At 50.6% G+C, this 26,521-nt stretch overlaps 2 protein-coding genes across 8 annotated transcripts in view; one reads left to right on the plus strand and one right to left on the minus strand.

The window, feature by feature from the left end:
* TCHP (trichoplein keratin filament binding) lies at positions 1,707-16,359 on the plus strand. The gene is made up of 13 exons (XM_018061108.1): positions 1,707-1,854; positions 3,302-3,495; positions 4,344-4,554; positions 5,281-5,337; positions 6,882-6,950; positions 7,594-7,767; positions 8,548-8,660; positions 8,849-8,915; positions 10,130-10,302; positions 11,748-11,829; positions 13,139-13,324; positions 13,852-13,995; positions 15,013-16,359. The coding sequence occupies exons 2-13, from the start codon at positions 3,302-3,304 to the stop codon at positions 15,043-15,045; spliced, it is 1,503 nt and encodes a 500-aa protein (XP_017916597.1). The 5' UTR covers positions 1,707-1,854; the 3' UTR covers positions 15,046-16,359.
* The window catches only part of GIT2 (GIT ArfGAP 2), a 41,395-nt gene continuing 35,073 nt past the window's right edge, over positions 20,200-26,521 (minus strand). For 5 of the 7 annotated variants that reach the window (XM_018061114.1, XM_018061113.1, XM_018061111.1 and 2 more), the window contains 3 exons: positions 26,175-26,363; positions 23,845-23,908; positions 20,200-23,339 (listed from right to left, as the gene is read on the minus strand). In XM_018061114.1, coding sequence (XP_017916603.1) covers positions 23,127-23,339; positions 23,845-23,908; positions 26,175-26,363 — 466 coding nt within the window. In that variant the 3' untranslated portion in view covers positions 20,200-23,126. The remainder of the gene's footprint in view (positions 23,340-23,844; positions 23,909-26,174; positions 26,364-26,521) is intronic. The other 2 variants (XM_018061115.1, XM_018061112.1) reach the window with 1 other exon arrangement.

Here is a 26,521-nt window from a genome sequence, read left to right on the forward strand (position 1 = left end):
GGACTTCCCTGGTGGTCCAGCGGTAAAGACTCCGTGCTTCCACTACAGAGGGGCGCAGTGCAATCCCTTGTCAGGGAACTCAGATCCTGCATGTCCTGCATGCTGCCAAAAAACTAGGAAAAAAAAAGGGGGAGGTATGCGAGCGCATGCTCTCCTGAGATGCACCAGGCGCTCTGCTCCCGAGGCCGCTCCATTTAAACTTTCATTTCCTCTCATAAGGGCAACTGTAGAAAGCAGCCCTGTCGGTATTCTTATTTAAAGCTAACCTGAGGCACAGTAAAACTTTCAAGACTTGCTGATCGGAATCAGGCAAAGGAAAGGTGTTCAGAACACTCTACCGGCAGGATCTAGAAGAGAGGTTTTTAGAAAGAAGATGTGAAAGCAAGGAAGTCGTTTGATTGGCTGTAACTTAAGAGGTTGCCTTGTTTGGAAAAGCCCAGTTGGCTGTTTGTGAGTGCTAAGTTTCATTTTCTCCAATTTGGGTGCATTGGCTCTGGCCTAGGTTTAGGTTGACCTGCATCGGCTACGGAGGTGTCACAGCCTTCCCAGTCTAATGGGCTCCTTTTTCAATTACTTGAACATTCTTATTTCACGGATGAGGACACGGAGGCTCAGAGTGACGAAGTGACCTGTCCAGACCATACGACTGTTGTGGTGGAGGCTGCAACAGAGGTCACTCTGTTCAACCAGACTTTATACTGCATCCAGGGAAAACAGAAGTGAATAAAAGCCGGAAGCCGGCGGGGGGTGGGGGGGGACCTTCCTTGGTGGTCTGGTGGTTAAGAGTCCAGCTTGCAATGCAGAGGACCCAAGTTTGATCCCTGGTTGGGGAACTAGGTTCCCACATGTGGCAGAGCACCTAACCCTACAAGCTACAACTAGAAAATGGGAGTGCCCGCGACTAAGACCCCAGGCAGCTAAATAAATAAAATTTTAAAAAAAAAAGGAGGAAAGGGTGAAGGAAAGAATAAATGAAGACAAAAATGGGAAAATGAAAAGAGCCTGAATAAAAGAGTTAATACTTTTGCTTTTCATTTATTTTTGTCACACTGCAGAGCTTGTGGGATCTTAGCTCCCCAATCAGGGATTGAACCCAGGCTCTCGGCAGTGACAGTGGGGTGTCTTAACCATTGGACTGCCGGGGAATTTCCAATCTTTTAATTTCATTTCTTAAGAGAATAGTTGGTACATAGAATGATACACGTAGCATGTGAGTTATAAAACATACCAACAGAAGGAACACCCTTGAACCCACCACCATCCTAAAACAATAGAAAGTTGCCAATAGCTCGAACCTACTTATATCAGCGGTTCTTCGAGCTGGCTGCACCTTGAACACACCTGAGGGGCTTAGACAACCACAGAGTGCTCGATGGGGTTTGTCTGGAGTCCGGTTTGGACATCTGGATTTTTCAGAGCTCTCCAGGTGATTCTCTTGTGCAGCCAGGTTTGAGGGTGACTGGCTTATAATTCCCTTCCCTATTATATCCCTCTGATTTTCCCCGACGCTCACCTGCCTCCCTCAGGTAGCCATCATCCTGAATTTGGTGTAGTGAATGGATTCTTTTCCTTAGACAAGCGATGTCTGCGATTGAGCTCCCGCCCACCACGAGGGGGCACCGGAGAAAAACACAGACTTCTTTTCTTGCTTTGCGCGCCGAGTAATCGCGCTGCAGGAGGCTTGGCCCTCGCGGCGCTCCATCGCCGGCCCGTTGCCTCGGCAACGAGCGGGGAAACGGCCGGCGTAAGTGCTGCGCTGTCCGAGAGGGTCGCCGTGGCCCGGGCAGGGATTATTTGGGGCTTGCGGGACCTTGGGCCGGGGCAGTCTTGGGAAACTCCGGCGCGCAGAGAAACGTGAGTCGGGGGTTTGGGCTCGGTCGGGGGCCGGCGTTGGGGTCTAGACCCTCAGAGCTCTGCCGCAGTCGGCTCCGCGCTGGCGGGAAGCGCGCCCGCCGTCCCGGGACGCGATCGCGGGGCGCCCGGGGCTTCGGCTTCCAGTCCTCACTCGGCTCCCCGCGCGGCCTGGGTCCGACCCTTTCCTCTATAATCTCTTTTGTTGTATGTGGCTGAGAGAGGGATGCGACTTGTTCAGAGAGCCTCCCAGCTTGTTGTTGATGGTTCATCTGGGGCCGGAATCTTCACTTTCCTCAATCCTCGTGCAAAGATTTATCCGCAGGCGGCCTATGGGGCAAAGAAAAATGTCTGTCAGGCCTGCCACAGTCTGAAGACAGATCTGACCTGGCAGTCTCAGGCTAAGCTTGACTCAGACGCAGATCATTTTCCTCCCGGTTCGGAGGACTCTGAGTTTGTTTATTTGCCAGAAGCTCCTTGAGCACTGTCACAGCCAGGCACTGTGTAGACCCTGCACCTGGGGCAACTTTTGGACCGGGAGTGGTTGGGGGGAGGTGTCCGAAGAGACTGGTTCTGCTTTCGAGTCTCCGGCCGTGTCCCCAGATCGCCCCCTTGACCCGTGCAAATTGATTCTTCCCTCTGGGTGGTAGTTTCTCCATCTGTAACAAGGAGGGATCTCCCTCCATGCTCATCCAGAACATTACCAGGTGTGACACCTGGAGATAGCAACCCACTCCAATATCCTTGCCTGGAGAATACTATGGACAGAGGAGCCTCGTGGGCTACAGTCCATGGGGTTGCAAAGAGTGGGACAGGACTTTGATTTCAGCAAGCCACTTTCATTTCACTTCACAGCCAGGGCATGTTGGTCCCAACAAGTACCATCTTGCAGTCTACAGAGCTTGGGCCCTCATCCCAGGCTAACATGAATTAGGCTCCCAGCTCCTGTTTAAATTTCCTCTGCTTCCTGGCTTTGTGATCTTCAGCAAGTCATTTTACCTCTTTGAACTTCAGTTTCCTCAGCTGCCAAAAAAAGCAGGGCGCTGGTAACAATGAAAAAGGTCATATAAGTCAAGGGCTTGGCCCACATCCGCATGCCTGCAGTTATCCTCTCTGTTACCTTAGGCAGAGCACAGAAACCCCCCGTGTGCCAGTCCAGTGTCGTCAGCATTGGCTCCCTGTCTCTGCACTGCCCTCACTGATGTCAGGCTCACAGCTGGGTGCAGTCCAGGCTTCTTCAGCTAGATGATTTGGGGTCCTGATAGCAAGTCATTTTTAAAATGCTGATGCCTGGGAGCCTGCACTGAGATTTTTTTTTGACTTAATTGGTCTGCCTTGGGGCCCAGGCTCTACCAGGTGATTCCAGTGTGCAGACCAGGGTGAGGACCGGGCCTCAAAGGGGTGAGGGGCTGCAGCAGGCTCCTGTTCTTAGCGCCGCTGTTCTCCTCAGATGGCACTCCCCACGCTGCCCTCCTCCTGGTGCAGCCGGAGGCTCCCAGATCAGCAGGCCGCCCGACAGCGCCGCCAGGAGCAGGAGGTGCATCTTCGGCAGCAGTGGGACCAGAACAGCCGCTACTTCCAGATGTCCGACATCCGCAGCTCCAAACAGGCAGAGTGGAGCTCCAGGGCCTCCTACCAGCGGAGGTAACTGTGCGGTGAGCACCTCCCCTTAGGGCTGGAGGGCCACCTACTGCCGGGAGATGTGACTGACTCAAGGACCTGGGGGAGGGTGGCTGGCCGGCGTGGATACTCGCGTGGAAATGTGACGATTTCCGTGGATACTCGCATGGTGATGTCTTTCCAACTGGAAACTGAAAAAAAGGTCAGCAGTGAAGTAACACATTTGACTGAAAAAGATAAGATGATAAGACGTGTATGTAGAATCCGGAAGTCCCCTGGTAGCCCCATTTCCCCAGGAGAGAACCACTGTGAACTGTCTGGTCCGTAACCTCCCGTACACTTCTTCATCTGTGTTTGTGTGTAAATATAGATACAAGCATACACCCATTTTTATAGAGAGAGATACATACGAAAACACGGAAATTAAAAGCATGGGCTTTGAAGTCACACAGACCTAGATAGCAATTCTGACTATGGGCTTTGGAGTCGGACAGACCTAGATAGCAATTCTGACTGTGTCACTTGCTGTATGAATGAGCCTCAGTTTCCTCATCAGTGAAGTGGGGCTAAAACAGAACCTAATTTATAGGATTTATGTCATGACTACTATAAAAACCATCCAGGTTATGTAGTACACGGTAACTACTCAGATAATATTAGCATGTGCATATATACGCCTCTTGTACATTTCCTTGCAAGAACAAGATTCTATTATGCATAGTGGTTCTATTACCTGGCCTGTTCACTTTGGCTGGAGGACGCCTTCCCAGGTCACCATGTTCCATGTGTCTCAGCCTGTCACCCACACAGCCAGCCATGTAGCCCCTGTGCAGCTGGAAGCACCCAGGCTGATGGTGGCCCCTCTCGCCCAGCATGCATGCTTACCAGCGGGAGAAGATGAAGGAGGAGGGCAGGAAGCGTTTGGAGGCCCGACGGCAGAGACTCAGGCAGCTTCTGGTGGAGGAGCAGGACTTGCTGGCCAGGCAACTGGAGGAGCTGAGGCTGAGCATGAACCTGAGGGAAGGGAGAATCCGGGAGCAGCACGGGAACCTGAAGGCGGCCCGAGAGGAGCAAAGGAAGCTGGTAACTCTGCGTAGCTCTTTAGCAGGGTGCGAAGCCTGAGTCCCCGGCCTGTCGGTGAGGCCACGAGGCGTCTCCCTCAGGGGCTGAGATGGCAGTTCACTACAGAGCCAGCTGAGAAAAGTGCTGACTCTGAGTCGTTCTTCGTGTGTATTTTCCAGGAGTCATCTTTATTCTCTTGGGCCCCTTAAATCATTATATCTGAGTCCCTTTTCTTTATTCTAGTTCTCTGGTCCCATGAAAGGCTGGGACTGGTGTATTTTAACTTAACTTCCAAAGTAGTCTTGTGTAGTGGTGGTGTCTAAGCTCTGTTTTTAAGCCTGCTGTATATTTTGAAGTAGATCTTTAGCATCTAGGACCCATTTGTAGCATCAGATTTTGGCCCCTTTTTATCACCATTATAAGAGTCATTTGTGGGAACTCCCTGGTGGTCCAGTGGTTAAGACTCCACGCTCACTGCTGAGTGCCCAGGTTCAATCCCTGATCACGGAACTAAGAGCCCACAAGTCATTTGGCGTAGCCAAAGAAATGAGTCATTTATCAGCACCTGATTGGTGTCTGTTGAGAGCCAGACACCTCCTGAGGCCCGAGGGAAGTCTGAAGGGCAGGTGCGGTGCTGGCTGCCAGTGGAGGAGCTCTTAGGCTCACCTAACTTCACTGTGGGTTACCTGAAACGTGGATGGATTGGAAGAGCGATGTCAGTCTCCCCTCTTTGTGTTTTCTTGGCAGATTGCTGAACGACTTTTGTATGAACACTGGAAAAAGAACAACCCCAAACTTCGAGAGGTGAAAACCAAAGAGATCCTCCCATTGGTTTGCCCAAGTAGATGAAATCACGTTGCTCGCCTTGTTTCTAAATTTGCATCTTGTGCTGGGATGAAAGAGATCACTCCAGCCGCTTTGGAAAGAGGCTCCACACAGAAGATCTGGTTCATTTGGTTATTTAACATCTACAAGAGGCTGCAAGAGGTTGGGACATCTGATAGGAAGGGGGAAACCGAACAGTGGAGGCTGGGTAGGCAGATGGGGCCACCTGGGACAGCCTTGGGTGGCCTTCCCCTGGAGGCACCCTGGAGCGCCTGCGAGATTCTCAGCAGAGGGGCAGTGGGGCCCTGGCTGCATTTTGGGGAGCAGCAGCAGGGTCGAGGGGGCGGGAAGAGGTGATGTCAATTGAGGGGTTGCAGCTGCAGCCCAGGTGAGTGATGGTGGTCAGAATTGGAGTGGCAGGAGAAAGGGGGCAGACCCACAAGACTTTGGGGCAAGGAGAGAAGGGGGCACTGTGGCTGGGGTGACATCATTCAGCAGAGATTGGTCTACAGGGAGAGAATCCTATGACAGAAATCATTAATTTAGTTCAGTTTACAATTTGTGTATACATTTGTATTTAGTCTCTAAGTCGTTATCTGACTCTTTGCGACCCCGTGGACTGTAGCCCACCAGGTTCCTCTCTCTGTGGAATTTCCCAGCAAGAATACTGGAGTGGGTTGCCCTTCCCTTCTCCAGGAGGGTCTTTCTGATCAAAGGATCGTACCTGGGTGTCCTCCATTGGCCGGCAGATTCTTTACCGTCTGAGCAACTTATTTGGTGGTGTTAATTTATGTGCACATAACTACATTTAGAAGTTGCCAGTCATAATAGAGTATCTGGCTGCTCTGGAATGCCATGTGGTTAGCACTAAACCTCTCCTTGGCCACTCGTAGATTTCAGGGGCTCCTCCGAAGTCAGGTACTCAGTTGTTTATTCAGAACATTCAAGTCAGTTGCAAATGTTCATGTTTGAAGTTGAGAAAAATTTGAAACTTGTATAAACAATTTTCCAAACAAAAGCCTTTGGACATTGTTACGATTCATTTTCTGATCCAAAAGATTCTTTAAACCCAGATCTCTTATTAATAATCCCAAATTTGTTGCATCCATTGATACAGGTGGTGTGTTTTCACAGCTGCTCCTTTGGAGAGGGAGGTTTGGGGAGCCAGGCAAAAAGCTGAGTCTGCTCCTCACCCAGGTCCTGCTGCCCAGGGGCCTGACAGGCGTTAGATCCACCACAGTTGCCTTTGAGGTTGGATTTCCATTTCAGTGTCTGCTCAGCTCCAAGGGGACTGGGCGGGAGAAAAGTTTTTGATACTTTGTTCCAGTTCTTGAGATGGCTTAGAATCGCCTGGTCCTTTGGTTTTTTTACTGACTTGCATTTAGACTATGTATGGTGGGGTCACCATGCACTTCCTTGTAAGATACCTGGTCACATTCCAGGCCACGGTGCGGTGCTCAGCAGTGAACCTCCATCCTGTGAGCCACTGAGGAAGTTTATATTTTCTGCCTTCTCATCCTCAGATCGAATCGGACCTTCACAAGAGGCATGTGATAAACGCTTGGGAAACGCAGAAAGAGGAGAAAAAACAGGTGTGGTATGTGCTGGGAGACTCTCTCCAAGTCTTTGAGTTTGTTTCTTGTTTTCCATCTCAGTGACTCCAGTCCAGAAATAGACCTTTGCTCGGTTTCCTTAACACCTGTTAAAATGGAATGTCTGTTGCTCTCGCACAGACAAGAGTCCCACGTGATCACTCTCGGGACAGAATAAGACCAGGTGTCCAGGGCCAGCTGATGGTAGATGGAGTATGCATCCTTAAAGGGTGTCCTGTTGCCAGTACCCTCTGGATATGATTCACATCATAAGCTCTCAACCCGGGTTGACAGCAGCACTTCTGGTGATGGCAGTTCACACTTCGTGGACCCATCGCTTTGCCTCTGGGTTCATTTTAGAAAGTGCTTTGTCGACTTGTGAAAGGGAAGGAACCCGGTGTCCCTGATTCCCTGCCCCGTGGCGGGCACTGTGCTCCCAGCCTCGTCTCTGAGGGCAGCACCACACCCATCGTTCCCACCGTGAGAGCTGAGCCCGGGCCTCACGGCCGATAAGTGCACAGCCTGCTCAGGTGTAGACGTGTCGGAGTGAAGAACGGGCCCTGCGGCCTGCTGACCAGCGGTGAGGTCTTCACTGGCTCCATGTTACAGACGCTGACCCCTACGTTCCTTTGGCTCCATGCAGCAAGAAGCCGCTGAAGAGGAAAAGGAAAAACGATTTGAAAATGAGTATGAAACGGCCCGCCGGGAAGCGCTGGAACGGATGAAAGTGGAAGAGGAGAGGAGGCAGCTGGAGAGTAAGCTGCAGGCGGAGGCACTGCGCCAGCAGATGGAGGAGCTGAAGGCGAAGGAGATGGAGGTGAGGCCGTGTCCTGGCCGCCAGGCCTCCTCACTTGCAGGCGCTCATTGTGAGGAAACAGGCATCTAAAAAGCTGCTCCACATGGAGATGGCATCCGGGAAGTGGTTCTAAGAAGGGGAGCCACACTGGGTTCTCCTGACATGCGGTCTCACCAGTGGTTCTTCCACACTCACGCTGTGTGCCGGATTCTTGAACGCTAAACCCTCGGGGGATCACACCTGTCCCCACAGATGTGGGTAGAGGCCTGCTGTCTGAGGGCCTCTGAGACCCCGGAATTCAAGGGCGCTTTGTAGACTTGACTTAGTCTGATGAGCCAGCCCACAGCTCTCCCCAGCTAGTTGTTTGGGGGTCTCGGGACAAACCATGAGGATCTTTGGTCCAGGAGGCTGTTCCAAGAATCCTGTGCCCAGCAATTCTGAGGGGAGCAGCCCCCCTCCCCCAGGCCTCAGTGATTCGAGAACTGGGTCCTTTGTGCCCAAGCACTAGACTGGCTGCTGGGAATACAGCTGGGGGCTGTGTCAGGTTGGGGAGACAGAGGTTCAGTTGCAGTAAGCGTGGGCAGTGCAGGGTCATGTGGGGCAGGGTTTCATTCTTGTCGGCGGGGTTGGGAAAGACCCAGCCGGGATGACTGAGTGAGCTGGGCCAAAGGGCTTAGTGCCTTGAAAGTGGGAGGGGATCCCGGGTACCAGGTGGCCAGGCTGCCCTTGTTGCATCGTGTCTGCTAGAAAGGGAGATGAGGGGTGACGAGCCTAACCGGGTTTGCTGTCCGGTAACCACAGGCCACCAAACTGAAGAAGGAGCAGGAGAATCTGCTGAAGCAGCGCTGGGAGCTGGAGAGGCTGGAGGAGGAGAGGAGGCAGATGGCAGCCTTGCGGCAGAAGGCAGAACTGGGGTACGCGTGGGAAGGCCCCCACCCTTCACCTGCCCATCCCAGACCAGCGATGCCTCTCACTTTCTCAGGCTTGCCCTGTTAACCCTGAAAGCAGAAGGGATACAGTCTGTAGAAAGTAACAGTCTAACCTCTGCAGAATTCTTTATGATCATAAACATTAAAGGCAACCCATATCTTCTCATTTCTAGACGCTTCCTAAGACATCAGTATAATGTGAAGCTCAGTAGACGCACACAGCAGATCCAAGAGGAACTGGTAAGTCTGAAGTGACAGCCTGGTATTGCTTGTACTTTCTTTTGAAAAACATGTTTTTCGTTGCTTAGTAACGGGTGCGTTCTCATGAGAAACCAAGGGTCATCCCCTCTTGACCAGCAGCCCTCGCAATCCCTGCCCCTCCCCAGAGGTGTCTGGGTATACATCTTTCTGGATATACAGTTGACCCCTGAACCACATGGGGGTTAGGGGCACTGACCCCCATGGAATTGAAAACCTGTGAACTGTTGTTTCTGCCTCAGAAACAAAGGAACTGATAGAGACTGATAAATGACTCCCTGAAGGGCAGGAAGCTAAGACAGTTTGGACAGAATCAGGACTCAAACCCCAGCTCTTTTGAGTCTGCACACTGTAATCTCTAGTCAGACACTTCTCCCCCACTTAGTTAATATAAAGATCTGTAAAGGGAACTCCGCCCAGTACTCTGTAATTGCCTATATGGGAAAAGATTTTAAAAAGGAATGGATATATTCCATTATAACTGAATCACCTGGCCGTATACGTGAAACTAACACAATATGGTAAATCAACTATATTCCAAGATAAAAATATTAAAGATCTATAAAATAAAAATACAAGTACTATCCTTATTGACAAAAAACTGTGGTTAGTGGACTCGCCCAGTTCAAACCCACATTGTTCAGGGGTGAGCCATACACATTCAGGGGAGTGGTGGGTTTGGGGCTTCTTGGTTTCGTTTTTGAATGTACTTGATGTGGCATTGTGCAACACAGTACCTAACAGTACACCTCAGACCTCAAGACCAGTGTTCTTAAACTGAGCTTGCCCTTTCTGGCTAGCTGCTCAGTGTTTCTGGCAAGTATTTAGACGGGCTCCCTCGCTGAGATGGGACAGGAGAGATCTCTCATCCTGGCTGGCTGTCCTCTCACAGGACAGCTGCAGGAAGCATTTTGAGCATTTCTGTAGCTTATGTCCTCTGCAGTGGAACTGCTTGCAAATTGTGTTCTAGAACGCTGGGCTGCCAGGTGTGTCCGAGGGCAGGCTGTGCGTGTGGTGCAGAGAGTCTCTCCCGGTGGTGGGCAGAGAAAAGCTCCTGGGTGTTTGTGGCCTCTAAAGTGGCCCTGAGTGATCACACCCTGCCTTCTCTGGAAATGGCTCACGACTTCCCAGAAGACCTGCGGTCAGTGAGGAAGGCTGTTACCTGCGGTAACTGCGCTTCCTCGTCTGTCCTCTAGGAGGCGGACAAGCGCATCCTGCAGGCGCTATTAGAGGAGGAGGAGGAGAACCAGCGTGTGCACCAGGCCCGGCGGGAGCAAGCCCTGGCCGACGTGGCCTGGATGAAGCGAGTCATTGAGGAGCAGCTGGAGCTCGAGAGGGCGCGGGAGGCGGAGCTGCAGATGCTGCTGAGGTGAGAGGTGGCATCCTGATGTCCCTGCGTGCCACGGCCCCCGCAGGTCAGCAGGTCACCATGAGGGTTGTCTGCTGCTGTTGAAACGCCCGTCCTTGTTCCTCTGTCCACCGTTTGTGAGGTGCACACCTTTGCTAATGGACCTAGCTTGTGGGTGTTTCCCTTGGGTTATGTAAGGTGGAAACCACTGGGGTTTAAAGTAAGGATCTGTTCATCTGAAATCTTAGAAATTTGAAAGGAAATTGTTATAAATTATGGAGACATTGAATGCATCTTCAGTTCAGTTCAGTTCAGTTCAGTTCAGTCGCTCAGTCGTGTCTGACTCTTTGCGACCCCATGAATCGCAGCATGCCAGGCCTCCCTGTCCATCACCATCTCCCGGAGTTCACTCAGACTCACGTCCATCGAGTCAGTGGATGCCATCCAGCCATCTCATCCTCGGTCGTCCCCTTCTCCTCCTGCCCCCAGTCCCTCCCAGCATCAGAGTCTTTTCCAATGAGTCAACTCTTTGCATGAGGTGGCCAAAGTACTGGAGTTTCAGCTTTAGCATCATTCCTTCCAAAGAAATCCCAGGGCTGATCTCCTTCAGAATGGACTGGTTGGATCTCCTTGCAGTCCAAGGGACTCTCAAGAGTCTTCTCCAACACCACAGTTCAAAAGCATCAATTCTTCGGTGCTCAGCTTTCTTCACAGTCCAACTCTCACATCCATACATGACCACAGGAAAAACCATAGCCTTGACTAGACGGACCTTAGTCGGCAAAGTAATGTCTCTGCTTTTGAATATACTGTCTAGGTTGGTCATAACTTTTCTTCCAAGGAGTAAGCGTCTTTTAATTTCATGGCTGCAGTCACCATCTGCAGTGAGTTTTAGGCCTATATAAATGAGTCTGGATCCTAAAACTCCATCTGGTAGAGTGAAGTAATGGAATAACAGGTAACGCTTATTGAGCACTTACTGTGTGCCAGATGCAGTGCTGAGTGCATTACGGTCCTCCTCCTCTTTAATCCTGACGTCCAGGCTGGTGCGAGGCTTGCAGAGTACTTGGGCCACAGATAGTCAAGGCCACTCACCTGCCCGGACCACAGGGTGAGCTAGAGGGGCCGCAGAAACGTGATAGCAGAGCTCAGCCGCTGGCGTGCCCCTCCTCCTCTCCAGTCCCAGTGGTTTCATTCACTTCTGTGTTTAAATGTCCTGGGTGCATGTCATCACCAGTGCTTTCTGTAAGGAGAGGGAGTGTTAAAAAAGAGAACTTGAAAGTGCTTACAACAGTAGTATTTTCTGTGAAATATCCTTACCTGTAATCCATTGAAAGTTTACTTGGAGGTTGACCCCGCAGAAAGTGTACGTTACCTGGCGCCCTGGAGCCGTGATTGTTCTTTGGTTCTCTTCTGCCACTGGCGGTGGTAAGGAGCCCGCTGTCATCCGCTCTGTGTCTCCCTAGGGAAGAGGCCAAGGAAGTGTGGGAAAAGAGAGAGGCAGAGTGGGCCCGGGAGAGGAGCGCTCGAGACCGGCTGATGAGCGAGGTAAGCCCGGGAGGGGCTGCAGCTCGGCCGGGCAGGTGTCTGGGGTTGGTGACCACGTGTTGAGTCTGCCAAATGCTCAGGGAACAGAGTCCCCTCAGGCTATTTTGTCATCTTTTATATCACCATAAAAGTAATACATTTACTAGAAAAAAGTTTCAGTACAGAAAAGTAAAACCGAAAAGTCACCTAGACCCCTATCGTCTCCACAGCCACCATTTATTTCCTTCTATGCTTCTGTTTCTATGCATAACATTTTTCCTACGTATTACTTATTATACTGAGCTATTTGATTTCTATCACTTTAATATATTATTGTATCTTCTTTGTAAATATCATTTTGATGACATATATCACGTGGGTAGACAATAGTTTGTTTTTCTGTTCCTTTTGTGGGTCCATTTTTTTCTAATTGGAGCCTTTTAAGAAACACTGCGATGAACACCTGGTGCAGAACCCTTCTCCATATTTAGGATTCTTTTCTTGGGGTGCAACACCAGAAGCGGACTAAAGGACGTGACTGTTTCATTTGCCATTTAGAAGGAGTCTGTTATAAGACACACCCCAGTTCAAAGGAAGTCTTTTGGGGGAAGAAACCCTTTAGCATCCACGTATTGAAAGTTAGCTTGAAGCAGTTTAAAGTGGATCTTGTATTCTCTGCATGCCAGCACGCTACATGTTAGAGCCTGTGGGAATGTGGGTCCCAGCTGGTGCTCTTTTGGGAATACCAGATATTCCCCAGCATCTTTTGACTTTTTTCCCTCTCATTTAAAACATCCCTCCTCGTGGCCACTTGTCCTGTCCAGAGAGCCTGGCTGTCTGGAATGGCAGGTGGTTCCCGAGACTGGACCGTGTTCTGGACGAATCCTCCAGAATCAAGCACAGCAGGTTTCTGCTGCTCTGAGCAGTGAATTCACAGCCACAAGGTTGGCGGGATGACCCCGACTCTACCTCTGGCTGCCTGCGTGGCTCATGGTTCTTGCTTTTTCTGGCACTCACTGATAGGGAGTGAGAGTCACCTTGCGGCTGTGTGTCTGTGGGGACGGGGCTCCACCCCTGCCTGCTTCCGTCTCTCTGGTGCTTGGCTGTCTCCACACGCACCGTCCACGTGAACCGTATGTGTGATGGGGACATGTGGGAAGTACAGCCAGTTGTCTGGGCTGACCCTGTAGTAGGCTTGCCTGGTGCATTTGGGCCTGAGGCTGAGGATTAGACTGGTGTCTGTGTAGCTGCAGAGTGGTCCACGGCTGGTGGAAGAGGCATCTGTTAAAGTCGAACTAAAACCTCCCCTCTTCCTTTCTGCTGAGGATAGGTATTGACCGGAAGACAACAACAGATCCAGGAAAAGATTGAACAAAACCGACGGGCGCAGGAGGAATCCCTGAGACACAGAGAGAAACTTATTCAGGATCTTGAGGCGGCAAGAGAGTCAGCTCGTCGTGAGAAAGAGGAGAGTGAGGAACTGAAATCGGCCAGGAAGCAGGAGCTGGAAGCCCAGGTGGGGCTGAGATCTGCTGGGGTTGCTGTGCTGTCAAGGCACGGGGCTCAGGGGCCCTTGACTTACTTCCACAGCCTGGCCTGGACTTTGTCTAGGAAGCCCACAATCAGGAGCTCAGGGCATCCATTTTTGTTTCCCGCTGGAACCTTGACCCTTCTGGTTGTAGGTCCAGCCCCGCTCCGGGTCCTCCATCTCCTAGGAAAGCAATGCTTACTGTTCCTGCCCCTCACCTCTTTCCTGGTTGCCTCTGCAAGCACTTGGCTCTCTGGCCCCAAGTCTCTTTTATTCAATTCAGTACCTAATAGTTAACACAAAAGAATCTTCCAAACACGTGGCCACATCCAAAGTGTTTCACAAGGTACATATGACCACACACATAACCTCTCCGGGTCCACAAGCATCCTTCCCACAAGGGCACTGGTGCTCAGTGCTGATGCTCCAGTGAGGGGAACCCAGGCTGTCCCTCGAGATCGGAGGCAGGGTCCTGCCCGTGGCCCGTCCAGGGTGACTTTCCTCTTGGTGCCCAGGTGGCAGAGCGGCAGCTGCAGGCGTGGGAGGCAGACCAGCAGGAGAAGGAGGAGGAAGAGGAGGCGAGGCGGGAAGAGCAGCTCACGGCCGCCCTGCTGCAGCAGGAGGCGAAGATGATGGCCAAGCAGGGCTACCAGCCCAAGGTAGGGAGCTGCCCAGCCGGCCCTGCCCTCCTGGTCCCCCGCTCACAGCCCCGGGCACAGGGCTGCTTCCCAGCACCTTGGCTCTTCCTTGCTCCTCTTCCCGTGTGTCTCTTCCTTTCCTGACCGGTAGGGAGCCTGGACGCGGTCTGTTCGATCCTTCGTCAGGCCTCAAACAGACCTTGCAGCAACTTTGCTCTGGCTCCTGCCACTGCAGCCTGATGACTGAGGTCCCGACTGCTCTACTGGTGCCTGGCGACCCTGTCTGGGACAGAGCAATCTGGGAAGAGGTTTGGGGCGGCTGGTGAGGGGGGAAGGTGCAGTGGGGCTGGGTCCTAGCTGTCGGGACAGCAGTGCCCAGCTGAGCGGGTGATCGGGACCTGGGTCCCTTCCTCTCCTGCCCTCGGCGCTATGGTCACCCCCTTCCTGTCGTCTGGTCCTCTCCTTCCTTCTTTCTCTGTCTCCCCAAGTACTTGAATGACCCCGGGTCAGGACCTCAGGGGAGCACAGAGAAGCGAAGGCCATCACCCGTGCTTTGGGGGAGCTGAGGAGTAAAGCACCAGGGAAGTGACGGAGGGCTCAGCAGGCACGTCGCTACTGTCCCTCCTTGACCAGGGCCACCCTGGCACTCACGTGCTGCCAGACAGAGGCCTGCTCCTCTGGTCAGAGACTCTGGGAAGCTGATGGAGCAGAGCAGGTCGCACACCTGCTGCAGAACGCCAGTGTCCTAGCCAGCCGGGGCTCTCGAGTGCAGGGAGCAGCGTTTTCTAAACTTCCTGCACCGTGTATCAGTGCGTGTCTCAGATCAGGGACTCACAGAGCCACGTGAAGTGTTACTTAGGGCTGGTACTTAACAAATCAGAGTGCCTCATTTATGGCTTAGGGTCAGAGACTTTTCAGCTGTAAAATGAAAACAGCCATTTATAAAACGGCGCTTTTAGCTGTTTCTTGAGATGAGATTAATTTCTAATGCTCCAGCGACTACTGACTTAATCAGTCTTATGTTTTCTTTCTTCTCAGCCTTATGGACATCCCAGAATCGCTTGGAACTGACTTAGTTGGTACTGGAAGAACAAAGCGTGAGGATGGTGAGGTCTCTGGTATGCTGCCGCCAGACCGTTGTACAGGCTCTGTTCCAGTGTTCGGGTCGCTGTAAAATAGTTGAGTGAATGTTCAGGTCCACGATTAAATGGCGTGAGGGTCTGGCTGGACTTTAAGCTGTGATGGCTATACAGGAGGCCCTTTCCTGCCTTTTTTATCCCAGCAGGGGACTTGATAGTCACACGTTGACAGTGCTGTCACAGCCTTGTGATATGTTGATAAATAATGTTGGATTCTAAATCGGTGCTAGGAGTTATAAGTTGTATCCCATGACAGGCTACGGGTTTCCTGTTGTCTCACCTCTAATTGTCCACCTCCAGTGAGGACTCTTAATTACAGATAGGAGACAGGTTTTTCAGTTTTTAAAATTGCCATTTAAATTTGTTCTATTGAAAACAAAACTTGTGGGTCTTGGTCTAGTTTATTATTTTCAGGGTTTATTAATTTAGGTCCCTAAACAATTATGTCTTGTTTTCTGGAAGAAAAGAAGTATGAACCCTAAGACAGTTTGGTGGTGTCCATTAATGCTTTCTGAAAAGGTGGTGAGAAATGAGTCTTTCCTCGTTTTAGAAGCATTTTGGTAGAATTTGCATAGAGCCTTGTTGGGGGTGATGGGTGACCCCAACTACACGTTGTGTATGTAACTGAGCCTCAAAAGGTCACCTGGCTGGCTAACCTTTTGGCAGGACACCTTGGGCCTCTAGTGTCTTGGATAGGGCTCAGCCATGTGCAGCCTTTTGAGATTTATGTCCCCAGAGGAAGGGGCATTGAACCTGAAGAAACTAGATCAGACTCAACTGCAGATCAGCCAAAAATGTCTCTTCTCACTGTCCTATCAATGTGACATAGTCCTAGATTAATCTCTATAAATAGCTATAAGTCCCTTGTAGCAATAATCATATTTTTATGACTTGTATTTTTTTTTCAAATTTTTCCTCTGAGATTTCAGTTTTCATTATATTGTGCTCAAGATTCCATATCTCAGTAAATTACAACTAATTACAGGGCTCTGTTCCAGGTTATTAAAAACCAGAGTTTATTAAAAAATCCCGAGTCTCAGGGTGGCACTGCCTTTCATTTCTATTGTGCCATAAAAACAAATGGAGCTGAGAACTACATCCTTAGCCTGGTTTTCATTTTCTTGTCTTAAATTTCTTTTGACTATGAACCCCTGAGCACTGCTTTCATTATGCATGTTCATATTTCCTCCTCTCAGATGTTCGTTAATTGTGAAATAAAGTTCTGGCTTGATGGCACTGCTTCCAACATGTTGTCACTGTTGCTTTTAGTAACTGCTGCAAAGTGGGTTGTATAGAATGATAAGAGTTTTACTGATTTAGTCCGCATCTCTAACAGGTCTGGATACTTTCACTTCCTTGTGTCAGTGGTATCGTCTCCGTCCTCATTTCCACTGGAACCTCTTCTAAGTAAAACTACAGGGAGTTACTAGCAGTCATACGTGGTCCGAGCTCCAGGATAGAACTCAAAACGGACAGAATGTCTGGTAAATAGGCACTCATGTATTTACTGAATATGTTTTATTTCCTTGAGGTTTTTGTTCGTGGAGCCTGGCAGCAGTCTTATTAGCATTCAGGTTTATTACAGGGAACTCCCTGACAGTCCAGTGGTTGGGATTCCGCAGTCTCTGTTACACCAGTTCTCTGCCCTGACATATTTAAACGTTTCCTCTCTGAACTGGGCCTCAATCTTTGTTTCCAGAGTTGGAGCATCCACTGTCTTAACTATTTCTGGTGTAGCACGTACCCTTCTTAGCTCGTAATTATTGGTTGCGTATATTGGTTTTATTATTTTAAGCCACTTTTCCTACTTACTGTAAAATTAATGATTTGTGGATCATTCTACAGCAGATTCTCCTGCACGGTTCAAGTTGTTACAGATGGTGTTGAAGCCACTGCTCACATGTTCCGTATGTGAATGATTTTCACTCTTTTTGCTCACTCAGCACATATATCCTCTCTAGGGAGGATGTGCTGGTAGGCCTGGGGAAGTTACAAAGCTGAACAAGAACAGGGACAGGAATCAAACAAGTGCACAGATGAGCAGATGTCCCTGGCAGGCACAGAGCCAGCTGTAACTCATGGGGCTGAAGGAACCATTTGTGCAATAAACATATTCAGTGCATCCGTATTTCCTTATGGGTAAATTAATATTTACGGTTTTGACAATCTGTTTTGGGCTGCACTGGGTCTTTACTGCGGCGTCCAGGTTTTTTCTGATTGCCGCCAGCAGGGTCTACTCTCTAGCTGTGGCCCGCGGTCTCAGCTGCCCCCATGTGTGATCTTCCCAGACCAGGGATTGGACCTGTGTCCCCTGCACTGCCAGGCGATTCTTCACCACTGGGCCACCAGGGAAGTCCCATAATGAATTTTTTTTTTTTTTTTTTACAATCTGGGTTTTTAGGTAGTTTTCAGTCTTCATAAAATACAGAGCATCATCATAATACCTTCAAACACATTAGCATCAGCAGTGCTTGCTGACCGTGATGAAGTTTGGCCATGAAGCCACGTGGAATTTTATTTTAGGGAGTCTGACACCATCGTGTCTTCATTTTAGAGGGTTATTTACTTTATGACTTAATGTTATGATTACTCAAAAGTGCTAAAAGGTAGGGAAAAACCTACCTCAAAGGATATGCTGCTGCTAAGTCGCTTCAGTCGTGTCCAACTCTGTGCAACCCCATAGACAGCAGCCCACCAGGCTCCACCGTCCCTGGGATTCTCCAGGCAGGAACACTGGAGTGGGCTGCCATTTCCTTCTCCAGCGCATGAAAGTGAAAAGTGAAAGGGAAGTCGCTCAGTCATGTCCAACTCTTCGCAACCCCATGGACTGCAGCCCACCAGGCTCCTCCGTCCATGGGATTTTCCAGGCAAGAGTACCGGAGTGGGGTGCCATCGTCTTCTCCGATATCAGCATGTAATTAAAAAAAAATTTTTTATTAAGACTTTATACCTTAAGTGTTTCATTTTGGGATGCTAATGTAAATGGTATTATTTATTCATTCTAATTTGGCTTCCAGTTTTTTCTTTTAAAAACTGGGTTTCTGTGAACATCCTGACACATAATTTCAGTCGTGTGCATTTAGGATCATCTCTAGCTGGACAGCTGGAAGGCCTCTCTCTCAGCCTTCCGTGATGCTGACATGAAAGTCACGCTGTGATGCTCTCCTTGCAGTGTGGTAGTGGTTTCTTTCTCTCCCTCACTTTATTTTGGTTATTAGCTGGTTTAAAAGGCTGCAGTTCCCTTTGGTTCATTTTCTTGCCCCTAAATACCCAGTCCTCCATTTCTGTACACACTGTGTAGAGAACACTGCCCTGAACATTGAGACAGCTGAGTTGGGCAGTGTCCTCCACTCAAGAGATCAGAGTCTGACTTGAGCAGCAGTTTCCACATGTCTCCATTTGATACCAACAGAAGAGAAGAGAAATACTTATGGCAAAAAAAACAAGGAATCGGAAACCAAACACAAGCTCGGCCACCCAGGTGTTCAACATTCCTTTAAATAAGCCCCCAGCACCCACGGTGGGCAGAGACCAGCATCCCTGTCTTCCCGCCCTGATGCTCTGAGACCAGAGGAGTGCCTCTGGGTCTGCCCCCCACCTCTGTCCAGGGTGGAGCCATCCCTCACCTCTCCTGCTTCCAGAAGGTCTGCCGTCCACTGTGTTCCTGCAGCCCACACCCTGGAAGCTCCCCTGGACAGTGAGAACCCTGTGGCTGAGCACAGGCCCTATGCGCTGACCCGCACCACCGCCACCACCAACTGGGCTGTTTCCTCATCTGCAAAATGGGAGGTCGTTTCAGTTGTGACTGTAGGAAATTGCACTTAGCCAGGGACTGCCCACAATAAGCGCCTATATAGGTAATTACATAGGCAGTTCAGCCCCTCAGAAAGGAAGGGGGCTGGGTGGGGTAGGGAAATATCGGAAGAGGTCCTGGGAGGGGAGGGCTAGGAGAGGGAAGCAGATAGCAAGGTGTGGGGCAAGAGGGGGCTAACAGCTACTCTTAGGCCATAGTGGGGTGTGTGTGTGTGTGTGCAAATTGTAAGACCAAGTTAGATTTCAAAACTACCCTGTCTGTAATGCATTGTGGGCTCCTGATGAAAGCAGGGTCTGGGAGAGAGACGGTCCTTCCAGTTGGTCCTTACAGGATAAAGGTGAGAGAAGGCTAGGCCGGGTGGGAGGGAGTTAATTACCTGGGGTTCTGAAAGGCAGAGGTGGAGAGCTGGCGGGCGGCAGGACGTAGGCAATGCTACAAGGACCGGGGAGGAAGGGAGAGAGGCCTGAGAGGAGACAGACAGAAGGGGGAAGACGAGTCCCAAGAAGGGAAGGGGTTGGGGGGGGGAGGAGTTTCGGGGAGCAGCTGCACTGGGGTGGGAGATGCGCTGAGAATTCTGGGGAGTGTGGTCAGGGAAACCGTGCTTGTAAGGGCCTGGGAGTGGGGACGGGAGGATGAAGCCCAGCTTCCTCAGACCTCCCCTTGTCCGCAGCGTCCCCTCCGCCAGGGAGCTGCTGTGTGCTGAGCTGCCGCGTGACCCCAGAAAGCTGTGGAGTCCGTGCCATCTCGATGGCTCTGGCCACGGGGACAGCTCCTGGACAGCCTCTCGGCACGTCACCCTCAGATAGCCCCCAACCTGTCCCTGTGGTGAGGCGAATGGCCTCTGTGTAGCCCCACAGCCAGTGGACAGTCCTTTCAGTCAGTTATTTCATAGACGCTGCGGGGGTCCTGGCACCTGGGGCTCAAGGGTAAGACACAACTTCTTGGCAAAAGAAGACTATGCCCCGGTTACTCACTCAGAGGTGACGGCACTTTATGCTTGGCCGGCTTTCGCCGAATTTTAAAAATTTAACGTGAGGAGTAAAGGCCTCACTATCAGATACCTGGAAGTGACCCCATGATGCAGGACCTCTTGTTAAGAAAGCTATCTGCTGAGCACAGAGGAGGACAAGGCCATTGACAGAGCTCCCAGGGTGGAGGCACCTGCAGTACCGCCTCTCACGGAAGATGGGTTTCCATGGGGACAACTTCCTCAGAACTTTGACCGAGTATCTGGAAACATCAGCTAATTGATGGCAGACACAGTACCCCAAGGACACTTAGAGAGCCTGTTTATTGCATAACTAGCAGGCACAAATTCCAAAACGATTTTACAACACTTACAGGGTTGAACAATAATTACAGGGATACGAATGTACAATGAACAGGAAAAATAAGTACAGAATCATGGGTGACATGGATAGAAGACACTGGGATAAAAGGCATTTCATTTTTCCTATGCAGCATTTTCTTTTGGAAAATCAAGGTGACCTTCAACTGGGACAAGGAAAGAAGGAAGACCCTCTGCATGGGGAGCTCAGGGTGGCTGCAGGGGACAGACTCGAGCTGGGCTCGCCCGGGTTCTGCAGCTGAAATTGCTGGGGGAGTCAGAGGACAGCTCCTGAGTTGTGCGTTTCCAGTTCCCATCAGTGAAATGCTGTGTTTAGTCTTTGGGTCCGAGTCGTTGTTCTTTGGCAAATAAGAACTATTTGTGTTCCGAGGCAGAGGAGGACTTCAGCGGGAGGCGCTCAGGTAGAGCTGCCTCCCGGTCACTCTCCTACCTGTGTCCTCCCAGCTCCTCAGGGCATCTGAGGGGGCGGGGATTTGAGAATCAAGGGGAAGAGGATGACATGACAGAGCTCAGACGTCAGTGTAAGGCCTGGGAACCCATGTGCAAAAGGTGAACGGCTGCTCAGACGAGGTGCAAACGTCCACAGGCCCCGCAGGTCTCTGACCCCAGCCTCGAGGAAACGCGCAGGGGGCTGGAGGAGAAGGGCCCCCTCAGCCCTGTCGCTGGGTGTCACTCCACCTGGGAGCTTCCCTCCCCGAGTGCTGGCACTGTGGGTCTGCAGGGCGAACTCCTGTGGTGTGCTCACGGCTGGGCATGCTTTGCTGGCCCTCACGTTCCTTGACTTTCTCCAGGGGCACGAAATGACACCCCCGACTCCAGGTTCTGAGTGTGCCTGTGAAGATGCCGCTTCATCCACTGCGGCAGCTCATCATCCAGAAGGCCGTCCTCCCGATGGAGGAGGCCAAGGGCGCCGACCCAAGACTGCGCCGGGCCTTGCCCAAGGAGCCCATGTTGGCCAGGAAGAGGAGGGACAGCCCATCCGTGCAGTGTGCAGAGATGGTTCTCAGACGGTGCCTGAACTGGAGGTAGAAGACCTCCTTTGATCTGACAAGAGCGTGGCACTTAGGTTTGTGCAGACAAGCCTTGGAGACATGGACCCTTTCCCCACACTACTCAGCAGAGCAAAAAGCCGGGGAATGCACCCAGCACAGTGACTGAGTAACCAGACACCATCACCAGCCTCCTTCCAACAGCATTCAGTCAGGCTACAGAGGTGTTTGTGAATCAGTTCTGTGAAAATACAGGCTTACCGAGCATGTTTTGGGGCAACTGTGATGATTTTGACTTTTCCATGTGTGTGAACGAGCGCTATGGGACAGAACAGATGGGTGAAACAAGGACCAACATCAACTTTAACACAGGGTACGGCAGCCCTGCCAAAGGTAATAGGGCTCAGAGGCTAAACCCGGGGAGGCCAGGGAAGCCAGGCTTCGCGATCCACAGCAGAGCTGGGAGCCAGCAGCCTCAAGGCTGCAGCGTGCCCACACGTGTGCTGTGAACACGTTTAGACAAGTCACCGACGTTTACAGATGGAGAGATGGCACAGAAATATCTGATGTCTTCCGACAAGTCAAAAGCTTCGGCAACTCCAGGCCCGTTTTGTTTACACGGCAGCCTGAGTGGAGCTGGGCAGCTGCTGTCCCCACTGACATGCCGTGGGCTCCCCGCTGTCCCTGGCACCTGGCTCACTTCATTCATTGTCACTACCGCCTGGCCCCGCTGGTTGAGGTCAGGGTCTGAGCCATGCCCACACAAAACAGCAGCCACGAGCAGGAAGGAATACACTTTTAGCTTTCAGAACGACCCAGCTCTTCTTAGAAGGCAACCTCAGGGCATCCCAGACCTTACACCTGCAGGCTTTTGTAGCCTTGGGATCGCTCACAGTCACCTAGAGCGCTCTGCAGGGACTTCCTGAAATGTGATGTCTGATGCTGAAGTACCAGCAACGAGGCGCCAGAGGAGAAGCGAACCCCGGTGACTGTACGCATCTTACCTTATCCAAAGTCCTTAAAGGTGGTGAGACATGTGGGGCTGGTCGTGTGAGGCGGCTTTAAGTGGCTAAAGGGGTGAGGGGAGGAGACCATTTCTCTCGTCACAGTTTACGGCAGTGCTGTCTGAATGGGGTGAGCTTTGGCTCGTGGGACTGGGGGTCCTCCGCCTGTGCGTGACAACGTTGTCAAGGCACACAGGACATGGGGATGAGTGCTTATCGCTATGGAGACTTCAGGGTGACCGTAAAACAGAAACGGACAGAAGACAAGATAGGAAAATCAGCTGAGAGAACACCGAGTGTGGCAGGACAGTAAACAGATCGCTTCATTGTTTCCCCCCAAGAGAGACTATTACGCTAGCTTCAGAAAGTGGCAAAGTCCTTTCTCTACACGCCTGCTTGGAGATACCCCGAACTTCAAGAGGTTCTGCAGTAGAGCTTGGAAAACTTGCCTATTGCACAATGCTTGACAGGGATTAGACAACTCTCTCCAGAGAATGTTTCACGAAGAACCTCACTTACAGTCTTAGCCACAGGCAAGGAGTCTGAAGGGATGGAGAAGGTCTAACAAACTTTAAACAACGAAGCTCTGCTTTCGGGTGTCTATGATCGTTAACTCAACGGTCACGGACAGCACAACAGAACGTCAGAAGGTAAACTGGCAAACAGGCACAAAATAAGGCAAGTGGGTTAAATTAATAGTTGAAAATTTGTTAGAAAACATGCAAAAATAATACTGAGTTTTCTTTTTAAAAAGTTTTAAACTTTCATTAAATGTTTGTGTCTGCAAAAATCGCAAGAGTCCCATGTCTAAAGTGGAAACCGGACTTGGAAAGAAGACAAAAGGGCCAGCCCTGCCGTTCAGTTGCTGTTCTCTTTGGTGGTGATGGTGACCAGCTGCTTGGCGGCCTTGGCGATGTCGTAGGCACACTGGATGACCTGCTGCGTGACCAGCTGGATGTCCGTGGGCGGGCCCGGGTCCCCCGGGAGGGTCTTCTTGCATTCTGACTGCAGTCGGTAGGCACTGGACGTCAGTAAGCGGAGGGAGGTCCTCACCATGTCGGACTTGGGTTTCTAAACAGAAAAACAGCCGTTCGCCATGGACTGCAGGGCGGACACCTCCGAGAACAGGGACAAGCATTCCTCGGAAGACAACTCAAACTATTCGGCAGTGAATGGTAGTTGTGTCCTGCATGTTTTTACTGGGGATGTGTGAAAGACCACAAGTTTGGCAACCTACAGCGTAGGAGATTCTGGGGGCTCTGACTCAAAGTTCAGAGTGCACGCAGTATATTTAGCAGTATGCATTTACTAGTGCTGTTCTGAAGCAGTATTTGAAAAAGTATTTACATGGGTGAAATATTCCAGATAAAATTTTTTTTCTATTAATGCTTTGCCTTGCAGCATTTGGCTTATACATTCTTATCTTATTAAACCCAAACCAATAGCCCTATATGGCTGTTTGCATATTTAAAACTCTCTGTGCTACAAAAAGATGAATGTAATGTAAAGGTCATCAAGAAATTTCTTGGAGCTCATTGAAAAGGATCCAAACCAAGTTAAGCAGGGAGTGACTTACTTTGGGGAATAATGCTGCCATTTCTGTAACAGCTACATGTATCCTCTCTGAGCAGGGAATATAACTGCAAGAATATTGAAAAGGTTATTCAAAGACAGCAAAAATAATTCAGAGACAGAGAACACTCAGACATGAATACGTTCCCATTTACACTCCCGTAATAAAGGGGCTGAGGCCACAGCCAGCCTGCTGTGGATCCCACACCAACACAAGGCACTCGGGGATAAAGCCGGGGCCCCCATCCTTCAAAGTTGATTCCATCGTGTAAAAACAGCCTCCAGGTATGGATGCAGGCGACACACATAACAGCCTGGGGGAGCCACAGAAGACTGAGATCACAACATGCGCTGAATGGATTTGTACATCTTAAAAAAATGACAAACTTCCCAGACTGCAGCAAGCACCATATCGCGATCTTTGAAGCCAGAAAGCAGCCCCAGGACACATACTTATATTCTTGAAAGAAACACAACATAAGCATATTTTTCTGGTCATTTGCAATACGAGCGGGGCACTTCTGAGTGGGGTGAGATGGGAAGTGGAGCGTGGGGCCCGTCAGTGGGAGAGCGCCAGGGGAGGGGTGTACCATGTTATCGAGGACCCTAACAGACCGTATGTGGGAAGGCGGGGAACGTTCTGCTTCATGTAACGACGCAATGAAGGAGCCTGCTGTCCAGGCCGCGGTGCTGAGCAGAGGTACTGCACAGCTATAGCATGTGAGGCAGGAGGGGCATGTGATAAACAGGATGCCCCAGGGAAGGGGAGATGAACAGTTATATGATTTTCACGGAAGGAGGCTGAGAAATCGTGTAGGTTCCTCTTTCTCTCTGACGCTCCTCCAGCCATCCACCCATGAAGACTAATTCTGCTCCGGTAATAAACACTGCCCACTCCTCTCCTGGTGCGGGGAAATGACGCCACTGGGAGAAGTCTGAGCTGTACAGCAAAATGAAAAGGGTGGAAAACGGGGAGGTGAACGTGACACTGCCAGGGACACGGAGACTGCAAGAGACACTGGCCCAGCTTTCTGTGGAAGGGAGCACAGAGGAAGAAGGAGGGGCAGTGTGGTGCTCCTGGAACAACTCCTGTTTGTGCAAAGGCATGAAGAGAACTTCTTCACGGAAGCACTAAACTTTGCTGTTGGTTAGTCGCTGAGTTGCGTCTGACTCTCTTGCGACCCTATGGACTGCAAGGCCACCAGGCTCCTCCGTCCATGGGATTCACCAGGTAAGAATACTGGAGTGGGCTGCCATTTCCTCCTCTAGGGGATCTTCCCAACCCAGGGATCGAACTCACATCTCCTGGATTCTTTACCACCGGGCTACCTGGGAAGGCCAAATTTAGCTGACCTACTCAAAAAAATGAGGTTTCCATGTATTTTGATCAAATTCTGCTGCTTTCCACAAATTCAGTGGGATGATGTTAAACAATGTGTCTGGAGCAGGCCGGCCACCACCTGAAACTAGGGTCAACTCACAACTGCTAATAACTTACCCGAGAGGAAAGGGGTGGGTTAAAACAGGGGACAGGCCCTTCTCTGCAGCTGGAAAGAACTCTGTGGGATGCTGTTCTGCCCAGACTGAGCAGGTTTTTCTTTCAGGAGCAGAGAATGATTTGGGTGATGATTAGACCCACTTTTATTTGTAAACCACTTGCTTCCTAGACGTGCACATGCACACGTGAGGGAGTCGGGTAAGAAATCAGGTTCATTTCAGGAAACCTATGGCACACACTCCTCCCCAGCTAAGCAGAGCAGCTGGGAGAATCTGTTGCCAGTTTTGAGGCAGCTTCTTTCACCTTGAGAACTAGGAATGTCACCACCCCAAAGATGCTGTAATTCTATCTCTAGATGCAGTTTTATTCAGAGCATTTCGTGATATCAAAAATTAAAAATACCATATAAAACAGGTGAGACGCATGGAGACAAGCAGCATGGAAGCATACACACTACCATATGCAAAATAGATAGCCAGCGGAAACTTGCTGTAGGACTCGGGGGACTCAAACGGGGGCTCTGTAACCACCTAGAGGGGTGGTAGAGAGTGGGAGGTGGGAGCAAGGTTCAAGGAGGAGGAGACACATATACATCTAAGGCTAATTCATGTTGATGTATGGCAGAAAGGAAACCGATATTGTAAAGCAATTATCCTTCAATTCAAAATAAATTTTTTAGAAAGAAAAAAAGTACCATAGAAAACAAACATTTAAGTGTCTTAAGTAAACCTGAAATTTCCGACCTTTTGATGTCAGCATGTTAAAACCCAGTCCCGTCTGTAACTAGAGCGGCAGCGTCTCTCCCGGAGCCAGGCAGGATTCTCAAGCCCCCTTACCTGTCATGCTTATTTTCTTGGGCTGCCCTTAGGAGCTCCTGTATGTTTTTGGTGATCTGCTCCGTCTTCCGGATGACGTCTTCGGTGCTGGGGAGGATGGGGCTGGGGGCTGCATGGGGCTCTGCCGTGTCTGGGCCTGAGCTGTCACCCTGCCACACCGAGCTCCTCTGCCTTCCTTTCCTGCTTGACCTGTGAGTGTTAAAGAAGTGGTTAAACGTGACAGGTGCTGATGGGTGGCCTCTCTGCTTCTAGAAGCCTCGGCGTGTGCATCTGCTGGAGGCACGAGCGGGCTGCTACTGTGGTTTCCTTTATCCTGTCTGGCAGGAGACTTGGGGTAAGGCTCGCTG

The sequence above is a fragment of the Capra hircus genome, chromosome 17 (assembly GCF_001704415.2).
Source record: "Capra hircus breed San Clemente chromosome 17, ASM170441v1, whole genome shotgun sequence".
Classification (NCBI taxonomy): Eukaryota; Metazoa; Chordata; class Mammalia; order Artiodactyla; family Bovidae; genus Capra; species Capra hircus.

Coding starts and splice junctions, on each gene's coding strand:
- TCHP (XM_018061108.1), top strand. CDS start 3,302: ATGGCACTCCCCACGCTGCCCTCCTCCTGGTGCAGCCGGAGGCTCCCA. Junction 8,661..8,848: donor CGGCAGAAGGCAGAACTGGG/GTACGCGTGGGA, acceptor TCTCATTTCTAG/ACGCTTCCTAAGACATCAGT. Junction 13,996..15,012: donor AGCAGGGCTACCAGCCCAAG/GTAGGGAGCTGC, acceptor CTTTCTTCTCAG/CCTTATGGACATCCCAGAAT.